Source organism: Neofelis nebulosa, chromosome 3 (assembly GCF_028018385.1).
Source record: "Neofelis nebulosa isolate mNeoNeb1 chromosome 3, mNeoNeb1.pri, whole genome shotgun sequence".
Taxonomy (NCBI): Eukaryota; Metazoa; Chordata; class Mammalia; order Carnivora; family Felidae; genus Neofelis; species Neofelis nebulosa.
This window is the reverse complement of record NC_080784.1, coordinates 206,799,709-206,819,445: the sequence shown is the minus strand read 5'-3', so window position 1 is coordinate 206,819,445 and position 19,737 is coordinate 206,799,709. Positions and strand designations below refer to the sequence as shown.

General features: G+C 54.6%; 1 protein-coding gene across 3 annotated transcripts in view; it reads left to right on the top strand.

Moving 5' to 3' along the window:
• Nucleotides 1-903: 903 nt before the first annotated feature.
• MAEA (macrophage erythroblast attacher, E3 ubiquitin ligase) overlaps nucleotides 904-19,737 on the top strand; it is a 38,112-nt gene continuing 19,278 nt past the window's right edge. For all 3 annotated transcript variants that reach the window (XM_058723237.1, XM_058723236.1, XM_058723235.1), the window contains exon 1: nucleotides 904-1,052. In XM_058723237.1, coding sequence (XP_058579220.1) covers nucleotides 984-1,052 — 69 coding nt within the window. In that variant the 5' untranslated portion in view covers nucleotides 904-983. The remainder of the gene's footprint in view (nucleotides 1,053-19,737) is intronic.

The window sequence follows — 19,737 nt, the reverse complement described above, 5'->3', positions numbered from 1 at the left end:
CGAGCCATCAGCCCAGAGCCTGACGTGGGGCTCGAACTCACGGACCGCGAGATCGTGACCTGGCTGAAGTCGGACGCTTAACCGACTGCGCCACCCAGGCGCCCCTTAGGTGTTTTTTTCAACGCTAAACTTAAGTTTCAAAAAAATCGTTTCAGGAATAAGTGTGCAACACGAGAAACGGTTTAATTGGGAAGCCTTCTAATTAATGAAAACTAATTTCATTTCTATTTAAAAAGGGGAATGAAAGGACTAGTTATTTTGAAAGGATAGAATGTGGAATGGTTGAAAGGGAACTGGAGTACCTTGCTAGGTGCCAGGGCCGTGTGACATTGGTGAGGACACAAAGGCACACAGGCCCTTGTTCTACTTTGGGAGCTTCTTTTCTGAAAATCAGTTAACAAAAATTTCCTTTCCTTTTCCGATAGGAAACGTCAGGACTCCAGCAGCTGCCACTCTGCGGAAATGCAGCCCAATGGAAAGTAGTCACCTGACATGCATGGTGGCCTGCAGACCTCTCGGCTACTACCGTAAGGGGTCACGACGGCGAGGGTCACTGTCCCATGCAGAGGGTCACTGTTTCGGGGGTCGCCCCCGCGGGAGCCCAGTCGCGCCCACGGCTGCGCCACTCGACGAGCCTCAGCCTCCCGACCCCAGGGAGCGCCCCGGACCGCCCGCGCCCCGAGGCTGGGACCGGCGGGAGCGTCCCCGGCCGCGAGTTCAAGGAGGAACCCGCCCAGACAGGCTTCCCGCTGATTGGCCGAACGCGAGGAGGGCCAGAGGTGATTGGTCCGGCCGGACGCCTCTCCGCGCGCACGCCGCGGTCGCGCCTTCTTCCGCCGCCACAGTCTGGTGGGCGGACGCGATTGGAGCAGGCGCGTCGGCCCGCCCGGGCGCGCCCCGCCCCCGCCGGAGAGCGCGACGTCACTACCCGGCGTGCCGCGCGCGGCGCTTCCCCCACCCGCTAATGTTTTGGCCGATTCAAGATGGCGGTGCAGGAGTCAGCTGCTCAGCTTTCCATGACCCTGAAGGTGCAGGAGTACCCGACCCTCAAGGTGGGGTCTGCGGGCCGGGGTAGCGGCCGCGCTTGGCCGGGGCCCGCGGGCCGCAGGGGTTCCGAGGAGAGGGAGGTGGGGCAGGGTGGGGGCCGGGGCGCGGCCTGGGGCACCGGGCGGGGTCTGGGGGTCTGCGCGTCCGGGCTTCCGAGGTCTCGGGGTCTGCGGAGCTGGTCTTCCGGGCTCCCCGGGGCCTGGGGGTCTGCAGGGCCGGCCTCCCCGGGGTCTGGGGGTGGTCTGCGGGGCTGGGCTCCCCCGGGTGTGGGGGTCTGCAGGGCCGGCCTCCCCCGGGTCTGGGGACCCGCGAGACCGGCCTCCCGGGCTCCCTAGGGCCGGTGGGGTCTGGGGTCCTGCAGGCCCGGCGGGTGTGGCGTGTGGCCGCCCATGCCCCTGCCCGGCCTTAGAGGACTTCGTGGCAGGGCGTGGAGCGCGTCTGTCTGGCGCCCCGCTTCGCCCTCTGGAGTCCGATTGTGGCCCCTTCATCCTAAAGAAAAAAACAAACAAACAAAAAACACAAAAAAAGCATGAACTGCCCCAGTGACATTTCCGGCGGTAGGCAGGCTGGTGACTTTGAGGGCCGGGGTGGAGGCCGGCGTTTCCAGGGTGTGGGGTCGCGGGCGCAAGAGTGCCCGATGTGGCTCGCGGTGGGTGTCCCGGAAGCTTAACGTCAGAGGGTGTTGGTATGTTGGCTTCCAGTCGCTAATTAGGAGCCTACAGGGAGAGACCTAACGACCTAATGGGAACCCATCTTGTGGGGCGTCACCAAACCTGAAAGACAGCCCTTGCCACTCGGTTGCCGGTTGTGTGACCTTGGATGGCCACTTAGCCAAGTCGCCTTCCTTGAGCCTGAAGCCCGCGGCTCTCATAGGAGGGGCTGCACTGGCTCCTTACCTAGTTCGCAGAGGAGTTGATGAGAACAAAGCATCAGGAAACAAGTTCCTTAGGAGACGAAGGCCGCGACATTCCCAGGAGAACTGTGGCTAGGCATTTGTGATTCCAAATTCCTTTCCTGAGAGGCCGGGTAGCTTTTTCCTCCTCGTGGCAGAGCCCAGAGCCCAGTGTCCCCATCCACCTCAGTGGTGACAGGTGGCGGCGATGGGTGCGGTGAGCGCTGAGCCCGGGGAGGGGGGCGGGGGGGGGGCTGGGTTTGAATACTGCCCCGCCTTGCTCGTCACTTACCGAGAGACCACTCTGAGATCGAGAGACCACTCTGAAATCGTTTACTCCTGTCAGAGGCGTGATCGCAGCAGCGTCACCTTGGGTGAATTGAGGGACCCCGCAATGCTTGCAGTGGTGCCGGCACTCTTTGGAAGGTACACGGGATAGCTGTCGCTATTCGTCGGAGGGTCCTGCACAGTCCTCACCAGAAAGCAGAAGTGAGGCTTTGTTGCTTTTCTTTAACCGGCTGTGGAGCGGTGGTGTTTCTCGGCGCCTTGTCTGACCCAGGAGGACAGGAGAGCGCTGTTGACACGAACCAGCTGCCTGTTCGCCAGGCCCTTTCGAGATTAGGTGCTGGGCGGTGGTATCTCCAACTCCTTGAAGGCCCTGTGGCTCACATCGTGCCACCTGAGGCCCCGAGCAGGCATCATTTGGGTTGATGTTTATCTCCCTCCACCAAAAACAAACAAAAAAAGGCTTTATTTGGGGAGCTGTTGATTGCTGGCCTGTTGTCTCACTCAGTCCACCACCAGGCCTGTCGTGGGGCTGACAGAATTGTGGCAGAGTTCGTCATTTGTGGTGCTGGCTGGTGAGTGTGGGCAACATCAGGCAGGAAGGGATTTCCCTTTCGAGTTCTTTCTGTTGTTTCACAGCCGTGAATGTGATTTGATTTCTAGAATTATTAAATAGTCTTTGATTAAAAATAGTCCTGCAGGTATTCATACAGGTGAGGAAATATTGTAGTGTCATTTCGAGTGAGCTCACCAGATTGAAAAGAGTTTTACTTCTGCTTTAGATGGATTTTTTTCGGGTGCGCTTGCGGGGCTCGGTCAATTAAGCCTCTGAATCTCGAGTTAGGCTCGGGCATGACCTCATGGTTTGTGAGTTTGAGCCCCCATGGGGCTCTGTGCTGGCAGCGCAGAACCTGCTGGGGATTCCCTCTCTCCCTGTCTCTGCCCCACCCATGTTTTTTCTTTCTCTCAAAATAAATAAACTTTAAAAAAAAGGATTTTTCAAATGTTTTTGAGAGCACGCACACGCACGCAAAAGAGAGCATGTGGGCAAGCGAGAGGGGGAGGGGCAGAGAGGGAGAGAGGGAGAGAGAGAGAGAGAGAGAGAGAGAGAGAGAATCCCAAGCAGGATTCTGCGCTGACAACACAGAGTCCCACACCGGGCTCGGTCTCACCAGCCAGGAGATCACGACCTGAGCTGAAATCCAGAGTCGGACACGTAACTGACTGAGCCACCTGGGCACCCAGCTTTAGAAAGCTTTGAAATTTTTTTTTAACGTTTATTTATTATTGAGAAACCGAGAGAGACAGAGCATGAGCGGGGGAGGCACAGAGAGAGGAGGAGACACAGAATCCGAAGCGGGCTCCGGGCTCCAAGCTGCAGCACAGAGCCTAACGCGGGACTCGAACCCACAAACCGCGAGATCGTGACCTGAGCTGAAGTTGGATGCTTAACCGACTGAGCCGCCCAGGCGCCCCTAGAAAGCTTTTAGATGAATTTTTGCGATCAGAGAAGCTATTTCCACCATATCCTCTGACAGATTTAGATCACCTATGACAAATTTTCTGTTGACACGTGTGTCCCTGTTGAGAGTTAACATTTTTTTCTAGAAGTTTTCGGGAGTGATTCCTAGTGCATGCACCATGAGGAAGTTTCGCCGGGAAGCTAGGGACCCTTGCCTTAGGAACGCACGCTAATACAGAATTCCAGAGAATTGCACAGAACGCTGGAAGGCCTGACACTTCGGAGCTGTGCCGGTCACAGACACAGGTGCCGCGGGCGGGAGGGACACCGAATCCACGCCAGGGCGAGGGGAGTGAGGGCTGAGGGGCCGGTGCTCGCTTCTCCGGTTCAAGGGTGCGTTGTGCAGCAGGGTGGGGGGAGCAGGGCCGAGCCCCCGTTGCTGTCCCGACGGCCGTTCCTCCTCACACGTGACGGGACAGGGGTCTTCGCGATTCAGAACATCGGCCAATCGGGCCAGGTTCCCCACAGCCTCGGGGCCGGGAGGGGGCTCGTGGGCCCTGGTGGGCACCGCGCTCATCCGCTGGCGAAGCGGGGCGAGAATGGCATGGCCGTGAGGCGCTGCTGCCCGCACGTGCCCACCCGGGCACCCGCTCCTTCGGGAGCCCTCCGGTGTGCGGCGGGCGACGTGGCCAGCACAGGCGCGTTCGGGCTGGGCGACGGCGTAGCGGGGGCCCGGCAGCGCCTCTAGCTTCTGCCCACCAGATGCCAGCGGCATGCCCGCAGGATGCCTCCAGGTACTGCCAGACGTCCCGGGGGGGGGGGGGGCAGAAGCGCCCCGGTGAGAGCCACCGGCCGGGAGTTGCTCTGCGGAACCTGTTTTTATGTTCTGACCACAGCAGGGAGAGGGGGGTCGGTGGGACACGAGCCCTGTGTCCTGGGCCTGGTGGAGGCTTTTCCTGTCAGCGCCCTGAACCAGAGGCCCTGCTGTAATTGCATTTTAAAAAGCGTTCTCTCATAAGAGTACCTTATGTTTATTTTCCAAATCATTCTGATCATCCTGTTAATATTTTGACGCATTCTATTTTTTTTTTTCCCCTCAGAGAGCTGAACTACGATAATTTTTTAGAGACCTTTACCACTACCCAAGTTAGGCGGGGTTTTCATCACAGCCCGGGAGAAGGGGTCTAGAACCGGTCCTTGGGAGACCTGGCTCCGGACCCTGATTCCTCATCTGGAGTCTCGCCTGGGACCTCGTCCGGGCCCTCCCAGCCAGGGGGTCCCCCACCTGAGCCAGTTCAGTGCCCCCTCCCAGCTGGCCCCTCTCCCTAACTCGTGACAGGCTGGGACCTGGGGCAGTGCTCCCAGCGGGGTCTGTGGGCCTACCTCCTGGGTCCCGGGTCCTCTATGGCAGTGTTTCAGCGTCCCGGGCTTATGCCAGCGCGAGGCCCAGAGTTCCAGCTTTCGGTGAACTTTCCCAGACTCAGCTGGGGATTTAGGGACTGCGGGTTCTCAAGTTTGAGGAAGGGTGGTCAGCACGAGTGTTTGGTCTTAAGGGACAGATATCCTGGGGCGCCTGGGTGGCGCAGTCGGTTAAGCGTCCGACTTCAGCCAGGTCACGATCTCACGGTCCGTGAGTTCGAGCCCCGCGTCAGGCTCTGGGCTGATGGCTCAGAGCCTGGAGCCTGTTTCCGATTCTGTGTCTCCCTCTCTCTCTGCCCCTCCCCCGTTCATGCTCTGTCTCTCTCTGTCCCAAAAATAAATAAAAAACGTTGAAAAAAAAAATTAAAAAAAAAAAAAAAAGGGACAGATATCCTGATTGTGCTGAGCCCTAGAGAGTGGCAGTCGGCTGGGTCTTTACTTCCTTTCCCTTGAGATCGTTTGGTTGACCGAGTGAGCCCTTCCCTCCCCCAGAAGGTGGTTGTATTACTTGAATCCGGCCTGGGGCCTGGTTCCCTTCCTCTGGTGGGACCTCCAGAGCCTTCTGGAGTCCCATCTGCTCTTCCCTGCAAGAGCCCCGTGTTGCCTTCGCCTTCCAGAACCCCCCAGAGCTAGAGCGTAGTCGAAATCCTCCCAGCCTTCCGCTCTGGTCTCTGCACCGCTGCTCAGATCCTTGACCACAGACAAGACACTTGGGGGCACAGGTCGATGTGCCCGCTCTGCTCATGATGCTTGGAAGCAGCCTCGTGCTGGGAGAGGAAGGGCTGTGGCAGCTGGAGGCATGGGAAGCCCAGCGCCAGGCAGGCAGCAGCCAGACGTCCTGGGCGTGAGGTCCGAAGGCAGGGCTTGCTGGTACCGCCCCCCTCTCGGAGCCCCCCTCCGCGAGGCACCCCAGGGTAGAGGTGCCAGCTCCTTCGGCCCGCACTCCTTGCTGCTCCCGGAGAACTCTGTCCCCATCCTGGTGCCACCGGGCTTGGCGGGAGGGAGCTGTTAAACAAGTAGGTGCCAGCCTTTCAGATCCCGGAACCGCGCGTGGAGTCAGGCGAGCGTGGGGCCGTGGGGGGTGCGATGGCCCTCCGGGGGCGGCCAGGGCACGCGCACTTGGGGGAAAAGCTCCGCGGGCTGTGTTGGAGCCTAGGCGGACCCTGGCACCATTGGCATCCAGTCCCACCGGAGCCGTAGGGCCCAGGATGTCCCCAGAGCCTCACGGAGGTTGTGACAGCGGGGCCCCGAGGGCCCAGACCTCCCCACGGACCGCGTGTGCGGCTCAGCAGGAGTGGGGAGCAAGCTGGGAAGACCCCCGAGCACTAGAGGAAGGAGGAGGCCGGCCGGTGTGTGTGACGCGGCACCCCCCTTGGGGCTTTGGATGAGTGGGGCCGCTTGGTGCTGACCTAATCAGGGCAGGGCACGGTCTCCAGAGGTAGCTGCTGGTTTTCACGGCTGTGCGTTGTTTTAGTCTTTACACTTGGGGGCCACTCTTGAAAGCTTTCTGAGGAAACCGATGTATTCGCTGTTTGGATAACAACTAAGTAATAGTAACTAAGTGTTGTTAAGTAGTTTACTAAGTGAAGTGTGGCCGAATGTGGCTAAGGGAGGAACACACCCAGCTGTGCAGATGGCCTCGCTGACTGCCCCCTCCTCGTTGTGCCCCCCGCTTCCCGCACGTTCCTCCCAGCTCCTCCCACACGACGGTTGCCCCCCTCCCCTCGTGGTCCGCTCGCCCTCCTGGCCCGTGGCTCCCACACTCTCGTCTCTTCCCTCCTGCCTCTGTTTCCCCTTTTCGCTGGCTTGCTCCACCAGCGTGCACACGGCTCTGGTCGCCCCGTGCCCTCCAGCGGCTGCTTCCTCTCTCTGCCCCCTCCTCCCGCATGTCTGTTCCGTCTGAGTCAGAAGTGCCCCGAGGCCACAGTCCCCTCGCCTTCGGTATAAGTGCCAGTCGCTTGCCTCCTCCTCTCGGCCCCCGGGGCGCCATTCTCTCGCTTCCTCTCACGGTTTGTCTTCGGCAGATGCCTTTGCTCTTCCCTTGGCATCCTCCGGCCCGGGGTGACCGTGGCAGCCGCCAGCCCTGGGGAGGTCTCTGTGCCGCGGCCTGCCACTCCCGCCTGGCCTCCCCTGGACTCCTGCCTGCTGGGTCTCTTCGTACATCTGGGCAAGGCCTGGAGGACACGGCCCGCAAAACCATGCCCTGCCCTGCTCCTTGGCCCCCGGCCGGCCCATCCCATGTGGAGCCCGCGCTCTCCTGCCGCTCGTTCAGGGTCCCTTCAAAATCTGGGGGTGTTCCTGACGCCTGTGTTTCCCACGATCCTTGTGATCCCCTGCTGTTCTGCCCTGGCTGTGGGACCGCGGCCGCCGTGGCGCGGGCAGCACAGAGAGGGAGAGGAGGGGAGAAGGTGCCAGCTCCCTCCATGGGGCCTCCCAGAAGTGCTGTTCAGCATTTGTGCTTAAGCTCGGAGGCCAGGGCTTGGGCTTGGCTGTATCTAGCTTCAAAGGGACCTTAGAAAAAACAGCCTGGCTGTGGGCTTGTTGCTGCCCTGGGCCTGAATGAAATTGGGGTTTGTGGCTCCTGCTGTGATCTGTCCCTTCCTCTGTTTTGCTTTCTTTATGGCTTTAATCACAGCCTGACGGAACTACCTCTGTCTGCTTGCTTTTGTCGGAGGCCCCATTAGAAGCCATGCTGCCCGCCGGCGCTCTGGCCGGGCCTCCCGTGATCCTGATGGTGTCTCCCAGGGAGCACCCACTGATGGTCCCTCCTCCCTGCACAAGGTCCTGTTGGGCCCCCAGGACTGCACCCTGGCCAGGTTTCTCCCCAGCTCACAGCTGCCCCCTCCTCCCGTCTGTGACCATGCGCCGTCTTGGTGATCGTGTGTGATCTCGTGCGCTCCGAGGACGCTCTGTGCGTACCAGTCACTGCCAAAAGGTCATCTCCCCCACCCCGGAGCCCAGGGTCCAGGGTCACCTGGATCTCTGTGACGTAGCTCAGCATGAGTAGATCCGAACTTCTTAACTTGTCTGCCTCCTCCCCGTCTTCCCGGTCTCAGGCTAGGGCCGTGACCCCTCTGTCCTCACAGCTTAACATCTGTATGTCGTTCTGTGGCTCCCCAGCGTCTCAGAATCTCCTGCAGCTCACTGCCTTCCTCCTGCCACCGTGGCCGCAGCCCCCATTGTGTCTGTGGGTTGAGGTGGCCTCCTAACCGGTCCCTGCTCTGCCCGAGCCCGGCACAGCTACCACAAGGCCACCCCAGACAGCACCTTCCCTGTTCTCCGTGGGTCCAGAGTGGGTTTGGGCCCCGACCCCTGCCTCTGCCCCCACTTCCTCTTCCTCACCCACCTCTGCTCCCCTGGGCATTTGCCACGGTGGCCTCCCTGCTGCTAGAAGATGTGCTGGTGGCTCCTCAGAGCCTCTGTACCCGTTTGCTTTGCCCGGAACCCTCTTCCTCCAGGGGGTCATCTGTCTTGCTCCCTCACGGTCTCGGATCTTTGCTTCGGGATCTCCCTCAAGGTGGGATCACCTTATTTCAACTGGGAGCCTCATCATCTCCCTCTCTGTTTTTCTTCTTTGCCATTACTGGCATCTGAGACATTCTGTATTTTGCTTCTGTCTGTTTCTGACCCCTGGGATTGTAAACTTTGTGGAGGGCAGAGAAGAAATAATTCATTTAACAAGTGAACCATTAGGGGCACCTGGGTGGCTCAGTCACTTAAGCATCCAGCTTTGGCTCGGGTCATGGTTTCGTGGTTCATGAGTTTGAGCCCCGTGTCAGGTGGAGCTTGAATCCCTCTTCAGGATTCACTGTCTCTTCCTCTCTCTGCCCCTTGTGGGACGGTCTCTCTCTCTCTCCCTCTCCCTCTCTCTCTCTGTCTCTCTCTCTCTCTCTCTCCCTCCCTCCCTCCCTCTGCCTCCCTCCCTCCGCCTCCCTCCCTCCCTCCCTCTCTCTCTCCTTCCCTCCCTCCCCCACCCTCTGTCTGCCCCCATGGGATGCTCTCTCTCTTTCCCCCTCTCTCTGCCCCTCGCTCACTCGTGCTGTCTCAAAAATAAAAACAAACAGGGGCGTCTGGGTGGCTCAGTCGGTTAAGCATCTGACTTCGGCTCAGGTCATGGTATCACGGCTCGTGGGTTCGAGTCCCACGTTGGGCTCTGTGCTCATAGCTCAGAGCCTGGAGACTGTTTCAGATGCTGTGTGTGACTGTCTGCTCTTCCCCCACTCGTGCTCCTTGTCAAAAATAAACATTATGAACATTTTTTAAAAAGATAAGTAAGACATTAAAAAATGTTTTTAAATAAAAACAAACAAAAAAGGAAATGAACTATTAAACATTATTTTGGCATTTCTGTCCAAAGAAGTAAAAACTGAAACATGAGTAAATGTAACTCCGAATGGATGAGACGTGTTTATGTACTCAGAAAACACAAGCAAACTAACTGGAAAATTACTACTCCAGTTAATGAGAATGTTTCACACAGTAACGGGCACACGAAAAATACCCCCAAATCAGTCACTTTTCTGTGTCAGCAATAACCCGTGAAAGCGCCTCGTGGAGAAGCGCCTCGTGGGGAATGTTGTTCACGATAACAAAACGGCAACAGAGATAGTCTCACAGTGAGCTTTGCCGGTGATGGACACCGAGGAGACACCACGTGGTTTCTCAGGAAAGGCCTGGAGGACGACCTTGGCACCGGCAGGGAACGTCGTGTCTGTCGGAAGGACGCTGACGGCTGAAGATGCCCCCGATCGCATACTTCTTACTTGTAATCGGAGGCGCCCGTCGGGCCGGGCCTGCCCGACGCCGAGGCACGTGCGGGCCTCGTGCAGAGCTGCTTCCGGGTCCCCGTCGCAGCTAACCAGCCGGGAGGCCCGCGCTGCCGGAGCCACCGACGCGAGCGGATGGCGGGGCCTGCCGGCGGGTGGCGTCGCCTTGGGTGGGCGAGCCCGTCCTGAGGGCCGCGGGCGCTCGACCACGTGGAGCGCGGCCCCGGTGCTCCCACCGCGGTGGTGCTGCTCGGCTGCGCCGTGCGCGCCGGCTGACTCGTCTGACTCGATCTGGAGCTCGCGCCGCTTTCCTCGTACCTCCCTTTCTAAAACGGGCCGGCGCGGGAAGAGATCTCTGCGAGTGCCCAGCGGGCGGCAGGTGAGACGGTCGCGCACCCGGAGAAGAGGTCATGGGGGCGCTGGCTGTGCTCTTCCCCCTTCCCCGCGATGGCCCCCGGAAGCTGACGGCAAACGTCTTTTTTCAAGAAACCCACTGGAAACCGGACGAGCCTCCCCCGGGGTGTGTGCAGCGCTCGGGAGGTCAGCCCAGGGAAGCAGGGAGCTGCTGTGATTGGGGAGACGTCTCATGCCACACGCAGGAACGTGAGACAGAGATCTCTGGGATGTAGAGAGATGTCTCCCGCCATTCAGGGCTCAGTCGAACGCTTTAGAAGATGTCACTAGCTTTGGAATAAATACGTCGAGACCCCTCGTGAGGTTTCTTCATTGTGAAAGATAAGGCCTGTGCCGTTGGGGAAATACTTCCTTCCTGTGCTGGTAAAAATGGCTGCAGACGTTATGATGACAAACTAAAGTGCGTTTCTTTGTCAGCAAATACTGTCAGCAGTCCCAGAGCAAACACTGGAGAAGGTTTGAACAAACACACACTCAGGCAGATGACATGGTGTAGGAGGATCGCTACAGAGCTGGAGGGAAGTACAGATGTTTTCTACAAAACTTAACTTACGGTGTTTGCCAGATTCTGTTTCAATCATGAAAACAGGAAGGATACTTTTTATGAGTCACCGAAGGGGAAAAATGTACTGGAGGAAGTATAATTTAACATCAGCTAACTAAACAGAAATCCTGTGATCTTAGAAGTTGTCATGCAACATATTAGCAAGGAAAGACTGAGTACATTTGATTAATACAAATTTAAATCCTGGGGATACCCAGATAAATATAGAACCAGAATTTAAAAGCAAATAACAATTTTATTTGGGTGCTGGGTGGCTCGGTTGGTTGAGCATCCGACTTCGGCTCAGGTCTTGATCTTGAGGTTCGTGGGTTTGAGCCCTGCATTGGGGTCTGTGCTGACAGCTCAGAGCCCGGAGCCTGCTTCCGATTCTGTGTCTCCCTCTCCACCCCTCCTCCCCCCCTCAAAAAATGAATAAACACTAAATAAAAAAGCTTAAAAAAATAAAAGCAAATAACAATTTTTAAAAAATTTACCAAATATGAACCATAAAGAACTGATTCACATTGATGAGAAAGATCCAAAACCTCTTTTTCTTGTTGAATGTTGGGCAAGGAGCACAAAGGGAAAATGGATCGGGTCGAACCATGTAAAATTGCTATTTTGTAGGTTAAAAAACGATGGCTGAACAGGCTATGACATGAAAAGAGGTTAAAAAAAAAAACAAAAAACTTTCCATAAAGAAAAAAGCCCAGGATCAGATGGCTTCACTAGTGAATTCTAGTAAATGTTTAAAAAAGAATTAACACTGATCCTTAAACTCTTTCTAAAAAAATAAAAACGAACCTTTCCCAACTCATTCTGTGAGGTCAGTATTACCCTGATAGCAAAATCAGACATAGATATCCAAGAAAACTATAAACCAGTATTTCTTATGAATGAATATAGGTGTTAAAATCCACAACCACATGCTAGCAAACTATATTTGACAACATACAAAAAGGTTTATGTACCATGACTAAATGGGATTTACCCCGGGAATGCAAGGTTGGTTCAACATGCAAAAATCAACGTAACATACCACGTTAATAAAGGGCACAAGCCATGTGATCATCTCCATAGACACGGGAAAAAGCACATGACAGAATCCAACACTTTTTCATGATAAAAACCCTCCATTTATAGGAAAAGGAGAGAACTTCCTCAACTTAATGAAGAGCATCTATGCAAAAACCACAGCTAATGTCATGCTTAGTGGTAAAAGACTGAAAACTTTCCCCCTAAGACAGAGGTAAGGATGTCCATTCTGGCCACTTCCCATTCAAATTTGTCCTGGAGGTTGTAAGCAGGGCAGTTGGGCAAGAAAAAGAAATAACAGGCACTCACATTGGAAAGGAAGAAACAAAACTTCATTTGCAGATGAAATGATCTCGTATATGGAAAGTCATGAGGAATACACATACATACCCACACAACTCATTAGAACTGATAAACTAGAGCTAGAGCCGGGTTGCAGGACACAAGATAAGTATACAAAGACGAGTTATACTTCTACACCCTGGAAACGAGCAATCAAAAAGGGCTGGAAAAAATTTTTATAAGAGCATGAAAGACAATAAAGTACCTAGGAATGAGACTTCACCGTTAAGACAGCACTAGACTCATCTACAGATTCGACCCAATCTGTATCAAATATCAAAATACTAGCTGGCTCTTTTGCAGAAATTGAGAAGCCAATCCAAAAATTCATATGGAAATGCAAGGAATCCAGAATAGCCAGGACAGTTAATTATCTGAGTCCAGTCAAGCTGCTATAACAAGAGATCATAGACTGGAGTGGCTTAAACAACAGACATTTATTTCTTACAGTTCTGGAGGCTGGGAGGTCTCAGATCAAGGTGCCAGTACATTCACGTTCCCGGTGACCCTCTTTGGTTTGCAGATGGTTGTCTTGTCACTGTGTGCTCACATGAGAGAAGATGCATGCTGGTCTTTTCCTTTCATGAGGACATTGATCCCATTGTAGAGGCCTCACACTTGTGACCTCGTCTAAAGCTAATTATGTCTAAAGGCCCCAATGCCAAATACCATCACATTGGGGATTAGGGCTTCAACATAGGAATTGGGTGGAGACCCAAACATTCAGCCAATAATGATCTTGAAAAAGAACAAAGTTGTAGGACTCACATTTCCTGGTTTCGAAACTTAGTACAAATTACACTTAAAAAAAAATTTTTTTTTCATGTTTATTTCTGAGAGAGAGGGAGCAAGTGTGAGTGGGGGAGGGGCAGAGAGAGCGGGAGACACAGGATCCAAAGCAGGCTGCAGGCTCTAAGCTGAACTCACGAACCATGAGACCATGACCTGAGCTGAAGTTGGACGCTTGACTGACTGAACCACCCAGGTGCCCCCAAATTACACTTCTTGCTTATTGGCTAAATGGCTAAAAATAGATTCGTGGGCTACAACTGAAAGTCCAGACATAAGTCCATACGTAATTCTCAATAAGGGTGCCAAGAGGGTTCCATAGGGAAGGGAGAGGGTTTTCAACAAATGGTTCTAAGACAACTGGAGATCCACTTGCAAAAGAATGAAGTTGAATTCTTCCTTCACACCATATGCAAGCACTAACTCCAAATGGATCAGAAAGCTAAATGTAAGAGTAAGAACACCTAAAGCACAAGAAACCAAAACAGAATTCTTGGTTGTTGAAGGTTGGACTTCAAAAGTGAAAAGCTTGGGGCGTCTGGGTGACTCAGTCGGTTTAGAATCCAACTTCAGCTCAGGTCATAATCTCACAGTCCAGAAGTTTGAGCCCCATGTTGGGCTCTGTGCTGACAGCTCAGAGCCTGGAGCCTGCTTCCGATTCTGTGTCTCCCTCTATCTCTGCCCCTGCCCTACTTGTGCTCTATCTGTCTCTCTCTTTTTCTCTCAAAAATAAACATTAAAAAGATGTTTTTAAGTGAAAAGCTTGTGCCTCCAAGGACAGAATGATGAGAAATGTTTTCATATCACATCTGATAAGAATCTAGTAGTATCCAGAATCTACAAAGAACTCTTATAGTTCAATAACATAAAGACAACCCAGGTTTAAAATGAACAAATGATTTGAATAGACTTCTCCAGAGAAGATATACAAATGGCTAATAAGTATGTGAGAAAATGCTCTATATTATTAGTCATTAATGAAATACAAATTGAAAACCACAGTGAGATGCCACTTCATGTACACTGAAACGACTGTAATTGGCAAGATGGACGGTAGCAAGTGTTGGATGATGATGTGAACGAACCGGAACTCTTCACGGACTTCTGGGGAGCATAAAAGACACTTTGGAAAGCAATCTGGCAGTTCTTTAAAAAGTTAAACATAGAGGGGCGCCTGGGTGGCTCAGTCGGTTAAGCGGCCGACTTTGGCTCAGGTCATGATCTCGCGGTCCGTGAGTTCGAGCCCCGCGTCGGGCTCTGTGCTGACAGCTCGGAGCCTGGAGCCTGTTTCAGATTCTGTGTCTCCCTCTCTCTCTGCCCCTCCCCTGTTCATGCTCTGTCTCTCTCTGTCTCAAAAATAAATAAACGTTAAAAAAAAAAATTAAAAAAAAAAAAGTTAAACATAGAGTTTCCAGCAATTCCACTCCTAGATATCGCCCCCGAAGAAATGAAGAGATGTCCACACAAAAACCTGTATGGGAATCTTTGTAGCCATATTATCCATAATAGTCAAAATGTGGAAGCCATTGAGATGTCCATCAACTTATGAGTGTGTAAATAAATGGTGAATTTGTGTGGTGGAATACTATTCAGCCATAAAAAGGATTGAAGTACTTACATCATGGTGTGGAGCCTTGGGAACTTGCTAAATAAAGGGAAAAAAGCCAGGGGTGCCTGGGTGGCACAGTCGGTTAAGCGTCCGACTTCAGCTCAGGTCATAATCTCACGGTCCATGAGTTCGAGCCCCGTGTCGGGCTCTGCTGACAGCTCAGAGCCTGGAGCCTGCATCGGATTCTGTGTCTCTCCCTCTCTCTGCCCCTACCCTGCTCATGCTCTGTCTCTCTGTCTCAAAAATAAATAAAAACATTAAAAAAAAGAAAAAGCCAGGTAAAAGGCCGTAGAAGGTATGATTCCATTTATGTGACGTATCTAGGGCGGGCAGATCCGTGTAGGTAGGAAGCTGGCTACTGGTGCTTGGTCGCCTCGCTAAGGGGAAGACTTCAGTAGGTAAGGGATTTCTCTCTGGCTTGATGAGATGTTCTGGAAGTGTTTGTGGTGATAGTTGTACAACCTTGAGATAACATTAAAAGCTAAGTTGTACACTGTCAGAGGGTGAGTTTTATGATATCTGAGTTGTATTTCAACTAAGAATTGGGAAGTTAATGGCAGCCTGTCAGCATTTTGTACAGCCCATCTCAACAGACGATTAGGGAGCCCTCCTGCACGGCACCACCAGGCTCGGGCCGGTGCCGGTGGCCCGTGGGTCCACGTACGTGTGCTGGTCGGCCTTTCGGATGGACCCACAGAATTAGAACGGCCGGGTCAAAGGTTCGGCACGGTTTGGGTGGCGACTGTCAAGTCCCCCCCGCCGTCCATCTGCACTCCCCGCCAGCCGCGAATGGGGTCCGAGTTTCCCCAGACCTCACCCCGGGTTTTCCGTGGCGGCACAATCCAGCGCAGCCGCCCTGAGCCCCGCGTGGCAGTGAGTGCTTGCAGGGCTGCTGGTCCAAATACGTGCTCTAAGTGTGAAATAGAACGTACACTCACTCGTAAAGATTTAGCACAAAAAAAAAAAGTAATGCAAAATGTCTGTAAATATTTGGGGGGTGTTGGATTAAATAAGATCCACTAAAAATCCGTTTCATCCCGCTCTTTTCAGCAGGTGACTGGGTGGGCTCTGCCTAGCAGTCTGGGTGAACTACTAGAAAACTTAAAATTGCACGCATGTGCGACTCAGAGTTGCGTTGGGCGGCCCCGCTCTGTGGCTTTCTCCTTTCCATTTGTCTTTTGTCTGTCTACTTACTCTGTTTCTGAGAGGTGTTTTAAAAAGAAAAAAGCCTTGCTCCGGTGTTTCTTCCCACGGCCATCCAATTCACAGTGATTACTAATACTGTGGGCGTATCCTCACCCCTTACTCTGTTTTCTGTCTCCTGTGCTTTTGTGTGTCTTCTGTTTCCTTTTTGTAAATTGATAAGGTTTTCTTTGTTCCATTTAATTTCCTCTTGTGGTTTGGCAGGCTCACAACCACACCCCAGTCGTGACAGATCAAAAAAAGTCTCTAGACACTGTTGCCGAGTAGGGGGGGGAGGGGGTAGTCGACCTGGTGGAGAAGCCCCCCTCCCACTGGTCCCGGTGTTAGAACATCACCTTCTGGGTCTCGCTTGTCCCTCACCTGTGTCGGAGCTTCAGCGTGCTGCACCCCACATCAGCGGGCACCAGGTTACCATCCCCGTGGGTGGGCGTTCAAGTTGGTTCCGGTCTCGGGCTTAAGAATAAAACTACTATGAGCATTTGTGCACAACTGTCTTTGTGAATACTGTGTGTTCATTTCTCTTGGGATTGCAGTTGCTGAGTGACACGCGTGTGTTTAGTCGTACTAAACAGCCAGACTGTCTTCCCAGGTGCCAGCGATGGCATCCAGGTGTCCTCGGCCTGGCCAGCAGGTGGTGTGAAGTCTTAGGGCTCTCCAGAGAGACAGAGCCGGTAAGGGAGGGAGAAACGGAGAGGGGAGGTGAAGAGAGATTGAGACCGACCGGAAGGAATTGGCTCGTGGGATTACGGAGGCTGAGGTCTGCAGTGCGCAAGCTGGAGCCCCTGGAGAGCCGATGGAGCAGCCGGGGTCAAAAAGTCGAAAGCGCCTGGGGGCCCGGAAGAGCTGACGTCCTAGCTCTGCCGTTGAGTGGGGAGAGTCCCTCCTCCCAGCCTCTTACTCCCTCCAGGTCTGGGTGGATTGGAGGAGGCCCACCCCGCTGGGGAGTCCGCCTGCTCTACTCAGCCCATCACCCAAATGCTGATGTCCATTCATACCGAGAGCCGTGTCTCCCCCAGTGTCTGCGCACCTCGTAGCCCAGTCAGGTTGGCAACACATAAAATTAACCCTCCCAGGGGCGCCTGGGTGACTCAGTCAGTTGTGCATCTGGTTGAGTGTCTGGTTCTTGACTTCAGCTCACATCAAGATCTCACGGTTGTGGGGCGCCTGGGTGGCTCAGTCGGTTGAGCGTCCGACTTCGCTCGGGTCACGATCTCACCGTCCGTGAGTTCGAGCCCCGCATCAGGCTCTGTGCTGACAGCTCAGAGCCTGGAGCCTGCTTCTGATTCTGTGTCTCCCTCTCTCTCTGGCCCTCCCGCCGTTCATGCTCTGTCTCTCTCTGTCTCAAAAATAAATAAAAATGTTTAAAAAAAAAAAAAAAAATCTCACGGTTGTGAGTTCAAGCCCCGCGTGGAGCTCTGCCCTGGTGGCACAGAGCCTGCTTGGGGTTAACTCTCTCTGCTCCTCCCCTGCATGTGTGTGCGCGCTCTCTCTCTCTCTCTCTTTCTCTCTCTCTCTCTCTCTCTCTCTGTCTCAAAATATTTTTAAAAATGGGATTGTTTTGGTCTTGAGTCGTAAGAGTTCTAAGTATGTTCTAGGTACAGGTCCTTTGTCAGATTTCCATATGGTAAATGTTCTCTCCTAGTCTTGCCATAGTTGTCTTTATTCTTAAATTGTCTTTCAAAGAGCAGAATTTTGTTCTGATAAGGTGTAATTGATCAATTTTTCTTTCATTCTATATCCCTTTAGGAAACTTTGCTTGTCTTAGGGTTATGAAGATTTCCTTCTATGTGCCCATCTAGAAGTTCTGTAGTTGTAGCTTTTGTTTCGGTCCCTGAGTCCATGATCTTCTAAGGGGGGGTTTATGGACCACCTGAGGTATAGACTGAAGCCCTCCCCCTCCCATGTCACTGTCTACATGGTCCTCTCCGCCCTGGATTGCTTGTCTCCTTGGACAGAACACGATGAGGGTCCATTTCGGGGTTCTCCACACTCCGCCGGTCCCTGTGTTGCTGCACGAAGGCCACACTGTCTTGATCGCTATAGCTTCACGGTTAAGTCTTGAAATCAGATAGCATTGTCATGTAGCATCAGTATCAGGAATATCGTTTTCATTGTGGTGAAACGTGACGCGAACTAGCCATCTCAGGCCTTTTTAAGTGTGCGGCAGGTGTCCAGACCTTTTTGCCTTGCACAACTGGAACTATGTACCCGTTTGTCTCAGTCAATCCAAAGTGCTGTGGACCACGTGCTTGTAAGCCACAGGAAGGTATTCTCCAAACTCTGGAGGCTAGGGCATTGGGCCGGTGTGGTTCTGGTGAGGGCCTCCTCCGGGTTGCCGATGGCCACCGTCTGTCTGCATTGTGTGTGGTGAAGAGTGAATGGTCCCTGTTGTAAGGACGCTGATTCCAGTCTTGAGGACCCCACCCGGGTAACCCAGTCACCTCCCAGAGCTCCCGTCTCCATACGCCATCCCACTGGGGGTGGTATTTCAATGCACAAACTATGGGGGACACATTCAGTCCCGGTTGCACATTAAACAGCTCCCCCTGCCCCCCAGCCCCTGGCAGCCGCTCTTCTGTGTTGTGCTTCTGATCACACGGCTCCTCTGTCTCATGTAGGAAGAATCACACAGCTTAGTCTTCTGTGCCTGGCTATGCCACTTGGCACAGTGTCCTGCAGGGTCACCTGTGTCACACCAGTTGTCAGGACTTCCTTTCGTCGGGTGGACCACGTTTTCTTACCCACGCGTCTGTCGATGGACTCTGGGTTCTTGCTCATCTTAGCTGATGTGAACAGTGCTGCTGTGAACGTGGGGTGCACACACCTCTTGGAGACCCTGCTCTCAGTTCTTCTGGGTGCACACCCGGGCCAGATGTGGGCTTACTGGATGGCAGGGGGAGGCAGGCGTGGGCTTGCTGGATTGCCGGGGGAGGCAGGTGTGGGCTTACTGGATGGCGAGGGAGGCGGGCGTGGGCTTACTGGGTTGCAGGGGGAGGCGGGCATGGGCTTACTGGGTCGCAGGGGGAGGCGGGCGTGGGCTTACTGGATGGCAGGGGGAGGCAGGCAAGGGCTTGCTGGGTCGAAGGGGGAAGCAGGCGTGGGCTTGCTGGATGGCAGGGGGAGGCAAGCGTGGGCTTACTGGATGGCAGGGGAGGCAGGCGTGGGCTTACTGGATGGCAGGGGGAGGCGGGCGTGGGCTTGCTGGATGGCAGGGGGAGGCTGGTGTGGGCTTGCTGGGTCGCAGGGGGAGGTGGGCGTGGGCTTACTGGATGGCAGGGGGAGGCGGGCATGGGCTTACTGGATGGCAGGGGGAGGCGGGCGTGGGCTTACTGGGTCGCAGGGGGAGGCGGGCGTGGGCTTACTGGATGGCAGGGGGAGGCGGGCGTGGGCTTACCGGATGGCAGGGGGAGGTGGGCGTGGGCTTACCGGATGGCAGGGGGAGGCAGGCGTGGGCTTACCGGGTCCCAGGGGGAGACGGGCGTGGGCTTACCAGATGGCAGGGGGAGGCGGGCGTGGGCTTGCTGGGTCGCAGGGGGAGGCGGGCGTGGGCTTGCTGGATGGCAAGGGGAGGCAGGCGTGGGCTTGCTGGATGGCAGGGGGAGGCAGGCGTGGGCTTGCTGGATGGCAGGGGGAGGTGGGTGTGAGCTTACTGGGTCGCAGGGGGAGGTGGGCGTGGGCTTGCTGGATTGCCGGGGGAGGCAGGTGTGGGCTTACTGGATGGCGAGGGAGGCGGGCATGGGCTTACTGGGTCACAGGGGGAGGCGGGCGTGGGCTTACTGGGTCGCAGGGGGAGGCGGGCGTGGGCTTACCGGATCACAGGGGCTCCCTGTTTGATTTTCGGGGGACCCGCCACATTGTTTCTGCAGCGGCGGCACCAGTTTACGTCCCCACCGACAAAGCGCGGGCTCCCAGTTTCCCCACACCCTCGCC